This window comes from Trichechus manatus, unplaced genomic scaffold (genome assembly GCF_000243295.1).
Source record: "Trichechus manatus latirostris isolate Lorelei unplaced genomic scaffold, TriManLat1.0 scaffold00185, whole genome shotgun sequence".
Lineage (NCBI taxonomy): Eukaryota > Metazoa > Chordata > Mammalia > Sirenia > Trichechidae > Trichechus > Trichechus manatus.
The window spans coordinates 4863371-4870236 of NW_004444121.1; the positions used below are offsets into that span (position 1 = coordinate 4863371).

Here is a 6866-nt window from a genome sequence, read left to right on the forward strand (position 1 = left end):
CCACAGCCCCTGGGGAGCAATGACCTGACTCCCGGCCCCACCCAGCACCGCCCACACCTGTGCCCACAGCCCCTGGGGAGCCTTGACCTGACTCCTGGCCCCAACCAGCACCGCCCACACCTGTGCCCACAGCCCCTGGGGAGCGTTGACCTGACTCCCGGCCCCGCCCAATGCTGTTCATGCTGGACGTTTGGCATCTTGAGCCTCAGGTCGATCGTTTCCAACCTGGAATGTGGCCACTGGCCAATGACGACGACACTCATACTCTGCCTGGCTCAGCCAGCACGTGGTCAGAGTGGCTCCTGCACCCGTCTGTGCCGTCCGCCACCTGGGTGGTGGCCTTTGCCCATGCTCACTCCCCCAGGCTCTGGCCAAGGATTAGTAAGCACATCTGGACAAAGGACCACGCCCCAGACGCATGTTCGGACTCCGAATGCCTTCCAGCACTGGGAGAGCACAGGGAGTGGGGAGACCTCTGGGCTCCCTTCACGGCCCCCACCCAGGGGTACGGAGACGTGCCACTGATCACCTGCCACCCAGCATCCCTAGCATGACAGTCATCACATCTGTGGGAGCTAGCGGGCCTGTGGCACTCCTGGCGCAGCCCAAGCGGACCCAGGCTGCAGAGCCAGCACCACTCGTTAGCCAACAGCAGGTCGCCACCACTCTGTGCGCAGACAGCTGGACTGCTTCGTCGGTGGGAACAGGCTCCCACTAGGCAGGGAGCTCACACTAGCCTTGCGAGGAGAGGATGATGGGCCCCGAGTGGCCAGCCCTCTCTATCCTTGGTGACCGCACCCCTGCATCCACTTCAACCTGAAGACAGACCACAGCCCGGCTCCAGCTTCCAGCAGCCTCACCACTGCGGCACCACACATGGCCCCTCCTTGCCAGGGCAGAACCCCCGGAAGAGACCCCCTGACCAAGCCTGCCAGACAGAGGCAAGCAGATCTACCTGTAGTGGAGAAGAGGACCATCCACGCCATAGTCCCGGTAAGTCTCACAGCCCTTCTCAAGGAACACCCCCGGTGGCGAAGAGCTGAAACAGCCAACAAAAGAGGAGTGAATTTAAGTGCCAACAACTTAAAAATACGGTGCATTTCAAACAACCCATCTTTCGCTGCCTCTTAAGAATGTGGGTGCCACTCTTTGATTGCTTTCTGTTTCCCAGGAAGGCACCCCCAAGTCCTGGCCTACCCCCTCCTTCATTTCCTTTGGCCCAGCTTTCTGCCCTCAGCCCACACCCTCCTGTGCCGCTGGCCAGATCCAGAAGGAACAGCTCACACTGCAGTCCCTGCCCTGAGGCCACGGGCAGGCAGGACACCAGAGGAGCACGGTCACCAAAGGGCACTCTCCTGGATTTCAGGACTCTGACCTCCACAGTTTGGCCCAGCGACAGGTTAGTGGGAACCACAGCTTAAACCAGAGGTGACATGACCGCCTGGGAAGGACGCACAGAGGGAAGATTCTCGTGGGAGCCACAAGCGTCATGAGGTCCCCCACTGAGACCTTGCCCCTATCATGGGACTTGGCACACAACAGACACTGGATGACTATTTGTGAAATGAATGAATAAGTGGGTGATTACCTTGATAGATGTCCAAAGGCATGATCAAGTTAATACCTGTTTATGATTTAAGAAGTCTCAGTCATTCACAGTAAAAGGAACATGTTTAACCTGATTAAGAATATCCACATTAAACCAAAATGCCTTCACAGTATTCAGTAGTGAAGGTGGAAGCGTACCCATTAAAATCAGGAACAATACTATCTGCTCTCACCACTAGTAATTAATACAGTTTTGAAAACGCTGGTCAATGCAGTAATTTTGAAAATGCTGGTCAATGCAATAAGACAAGGAAAGAAAGTGATCTAAATATATGAAAGAAAGATAAAACTGGCATGAGCTGTCAACCTGGAAAACCTAAAAGAATCACTGAAAAGCTACCAGAAGTACTAAGACAGCTGGTAATGCAGCGCCCCCACACACAGTACACGAGAGCAGCGGCTCTTCTGTCTGTCGGCAGGAACTAGTCAGAAAAAATTACAGTGAAACCAAAGTTCACTTTCACGATAGCAACAAAAGAACAAAAATAAAACAAAATTCCTCGGTATATATTAACAAGAAATACATAGAGCCAATATGAATACAACTATTAAGCCCAGGAAAAAGGAAGACTTAAAGGAAGACCTGAATATGTAACAGAGAAGCACACATTCTTGAATGGAAAGACTCTATAATTATTAAGATACACCTTCTCTCTAAATTAGTTAATAAATTTAATCTAACTCTACTAAAATTTCCAATAAAACTTTTTTTTTTAGAACTTAAAAATAGCACGAGACTGGTAGCAGAAGAGCAGATTCTAAGGAAAGCCAAATATTAACCCAAACAACCGTAAGAATCTAGTGAACAGGAGCTGGTACAAAGCAAGGACACTGGAAATGAATCAGATGTCTAGCAGCGGGAACTGGGTAAGTAAATAAGAAGTACAAAGCAGCTGTAAAAACAGTGTCACAGTAGAATATTTTTAAAAACTAGAATGACATCCAATCAAAACGTGAGCAAAGGGCGCAACAGACATCTCACCAAAGACGATACTGAAATGGCCCAAAAGCCCCTGAAAAGGATGTTCAACCTCATTAGCCACGGTTGTTGCTGTTGTCAGGTGCCGTCAAGTTGATTCTGACTCATAATGCCCCCGCGTACAACAGAAGGAAACACTGCCCAGTCCTGCGCCATCCTCACAATCATTGTTATGCTTAAATCCACTGTTGCAACCGCTGTCACTCCACATCGAGGGGCTTCTTTTTAGCTGACCCTCTACCTGTACTTTACTAAGCATGACATCTTTCTCCAGGAACTGGTACCTCCTGATAACATGCGCAAAGTATGTAAGAAAAAGTCTCATCATCCTCGTTTCTAAGCAGCACTCTGGCTGTACTTCTTCCGAGACAGATATGTTCGTTCTTTTGGCAGTTCATGGTACAGTCAATATTCTTTGCCAATACCATAATTCAAAAGCATCTTCTTTAGTCTTCCTCATTCACTGTCCAGCTTTCACACGCAGACGAGGAGACTGAAAATACCATGGCTTGGGTCAGGCTCAACTTAGTACTCAAAGTGACATCTTCGCTTTTCAACACTTTAAAGAGGCCTTCTGCAGCAGATTTGCTCAATGCAATGCATCTTTTAATTTCATGACTGCTGCTTCCATGGGTATTGATTGTGGATTCAAGTAAAATGAAATCCTTGACAACTTCAATATTTTCCCCATTTATCATGATGTTGCTTATTGGTCCAGTTGTGAGGATTTTTGTTTTCTTTATGTTGAGGTTTAATCCATCCTGAAAGCTGTGGTCTTTGATTTCATCAGTAAGTGCTTCAAATCCTCCTCACTTTCAGCAAGCAACACAGGTAAGGTAAACATCCTTCTGGTATTCTCTGCTTTCACCTAAGATTCCTCTGACATCAGCAATGATATCCCTCGTTCCAGGTCCTCTTCTGAATCCAGCTTGAATTTCTGGCAGTACCCTGTCAATATACTGCTGCAGCTGCTTTTGAATGATCTGCAGCAAAATTTTACTTGTGTGTGGTATTAATGTGATTGTTCAATAATTTCCACATTCTGTTGGGTCAGCTTTCTTTGGAATGGGCAAAAATATGGATCTCCTCCAGTCGGTTGGCCAGCAGGCTGTCTTTCAAATTTCTTGGCATAGATGAGTAAGCGGCGCTTCCCGCATTGCATCCGTTTGTTGAAACATCTCAGTTGGTATTCTGTCTCATTAGCCACTAGGGATGTAAATCAAAACTACAATGAGATGCTACCTCACCCACATTAGAATGGCAATGGTCAAAAACATGGAAAACAAACAGGTGCTGGTGGGGTTGTGGAGAAACTGGTACCCTCATTCACTTCTGGTAGGAATGCAAAATGGTACAGCCATTGTGGAAAACCGTTTGGCGGTTACTCAAAAAGTTGAACCCATAACTAACATGTGACCCAGCAATCCCAACCCTAGGTATATACCTAGAAGGGAAAGTCTGTGTCACTGACTCAGACAATTGAGCATTTTCTGCATCCACTCCTGACTGGCCTCATGAAGCAGTCACAGCAGCTAAGGAAGACGGCTGAGGTGCGAGGGCTGGCCTGGTCACAAGCAGGGCCCAGCAGTGGCTCTGCACTGTGGCGAGAAGTCCAGGAAAAAACGCACTGAAGCGTCCAGGGGCCTGGCTGGCCCATGTCTGACCCCGTGCTTCAGGAATTCACGCTGTGAACCCTCCGAAGGGCCATTCCTTCCAGAAACAATCGGAAGCCACAGCTGCTAGGGGCCCTTGCTACCCATTGTTACTGTCCCTGAGTTCGATTGAGCCTTATTGGGCTGTGTGGCAGCACTCGCCAGGGACTTCAGGTACCTCTCAGGACGACAAACGATGCAGAGCAAGTCACCATGTGCTGGGTGCCCTCCTTGTCATCCAATGCAAGGGCCATGCCCTTTGTCCATTTTAAAACTGGACTGTCTATCTTATTACTGGGTTATGGAAATTATATATATTTTGGATTCAAGGCCTTTGTCAGATATGTATGTTTTGTGAAATTTTCTCCCATCTCTTGCTTGTCTTCTATTCTACTACCAGTATTTTTTGAAGAGCAATGATTATTTATGGTTTTGACCAAGTCTAATTTATAAAGTGTCTCTGCTATGATTAGTGTTTTTGTGTCCTAAGTCACTGCCAACCAACCCCAAGGTCTTGAAGACAACTAGGTCTATGATTCAATTTGAATTCGTTTTTATGTATGAGCTAAGGGTCAAGGTTCATTTTTATCCTTGAGGATGCCCGTTCGTTCCAGAATTACCTGCTGAAAACACTCTTCTTTCCTCACTGAGCGGCCCCAGCACTCTGTCCAGCTCACTGGTCCACTTCCGGCCACATTCCTCTTCTCCAGTGACGACCACCCCTGGTCCTGTCTATTCTTCTTCCCGCCAACTCTTCTTCTTTTTAAAACTTATTTTATCTTAATTGTTGTTGAGAATATACATAGAACATACAGCAATTCAACAATTTTTACATGTACGATTCAGTGACATTGATATTTTTGAGTTGTGCAACCATTCTCACCCTCCTTTTCTGAATTTTTCCTCCCCCATTAACATAAACTCACTGCCCCCTAAGTTTCCTATGTAATCTTCCGAGTTGCTGTTGTCAGACTGATCCCATATAGACAGTTCTTAAAAGAGCACAATGCTCATGGCAGTCATCCTTTACCAATTAAGGTAAACTACAGTTTGGTTTGAAGAAGACATCAGGTGGTATTCTTGGTTTACTGTTTAAAGATTGTCTCAGGGCAATAGTTTCAGGGGTTCATCCAACCTCAAGGGCTACAAAAAGTCTGGATTCCATGAGAATTTGAAATTCTGTTCTTTATTTTCCCCCTTTTGATCAGGATTCCTCTACAGAATCTTTGATCAAAATGCTCAGTAACGGTAGCCGGGTACCATCCAGTTCTTCTGGTCTCATGGGAAAGCAATTACTCTTCTTTATCAGAACTGCTGGCTATTCTAGGTCCTTTTCATTTCCATACACATTTTAGAATCAGTCGTCAATTCTTATTTAAAAAAAAAAAAATCCTGCTGTGATTCTGGGATTCTGTTGAATCTACAGACCACTTTGGGAGCATGGATTTGCCTTGTTTGCTGGCCCCTGGTTCAGCACCACCCACAGCACCTGCTGTCCAGTTCCCTTACAAACGGTTTTAGTGGCATCTCCCGCTCATGTTTGTGGACACGAGCCTCATGTGAGCTGACACGGGGACGGACAGCCCCGCTACCCTCGTCTGAGTCCTCCGGGTGGTCTGCCCACCTGGTAGGCAGTGTCTCCTCTCACGTGAGGTAGGCCCTCTCCCGTGTACCCTGCATGTACTTCTACCCCGTCTGCCCCATTTCTTAACTTCGGAGCTTATGTCCCATCACACTCAAGTTTACATTTTGATGAATTCCATCTTGGGCAAAACGGTGTCACGTGAGTCCCACCTGACAAATGCTGGTGTCGCATATTTAAGTATGAAGGTCCAGAGGGTCATCCAGGTGTTGGGGTACCCAGAGATGAGGCCACCCCCTGTGGTGTCACCTCACACATCTGGCTGCTGAGGCCCTTGGTCTCTTTGTGAGGTTCAGACTACCTGGATACGAGAGACGCTGGACCAAGTCCGGTGGATTCTTAAGGGCGTTCCAGAACTTTCTGGCACTTGCTGGCACATTGGCGCATGCCTAGCCAAAACCTACACTCCCTTCCTCCTCCCACCCCACCTCCCACAGTCCCTGCCCCTCATTTCTCAGACTCCCTCGCACCCCCAGGCCCTTCCTTTGCATCACTGGCAGGCGCAGGCAGTGTGGCTGGGCCATGGTGCCTGGAGGCACCTCTGGCACACTGGCCAGGGAAAAGAAGGGTGCCAAGCATGGCCCCTCAGGTACTCACTACGCCGAGGACACTGAGGTGCACAGGGCCCCAATATGTAGCTGGCAAAGAGGGTCGGAACAGGACACGGGGGGATGAGAGGTCGGAGCAGGACACGGGGGGGAATGAGAGGTCAGAGCAGGACACGGGGGGATGAGAGGTCAGAGCAGGACACGGGGGGATGAGAGGTCAGAGCAGGACACGGCGGGGTGAGAGGTCAGAGCAGGACATGAGGAGGGATGAGAGGTCAGAGCAGGACATGAGGAGGGATGAGAGGTCAGAGCAGGACATGAGGAGGGATGAGAGGTCAGAGAAGGACATGAGGAGGGATGAGAGGTCAGAGCAGGACACGGGGGGATGAGAGGTCAGAGCAGGACACGAGAAGGGGTGAGAGGTCAGAGCAGGACAC

At 48.7% G+C, this 6866-nt stretch overlaps 1 protein-coding gene across 1 annotated transcript in view; it reads right to left on the reverse strand.

Annotated features, from left to right (window-relative positions):
- Positions 1-6866, reverse strand: part of ARHGAP39 (Rho GTPase activating protein 39) — a 95702-nt gene that overhangs the window by 22205 nt on the left and 66631 nt on the right. The window contains exon 4 of the mRNA XM_012558788.2: positions 956-1039. Within this exon, the coding sequence (XP_012414242.1) occupies positions 956-1039 (84 nt within the window). The remainder of the gene's footprint in view (positions 1-955; positions 1040-6866) is intronic.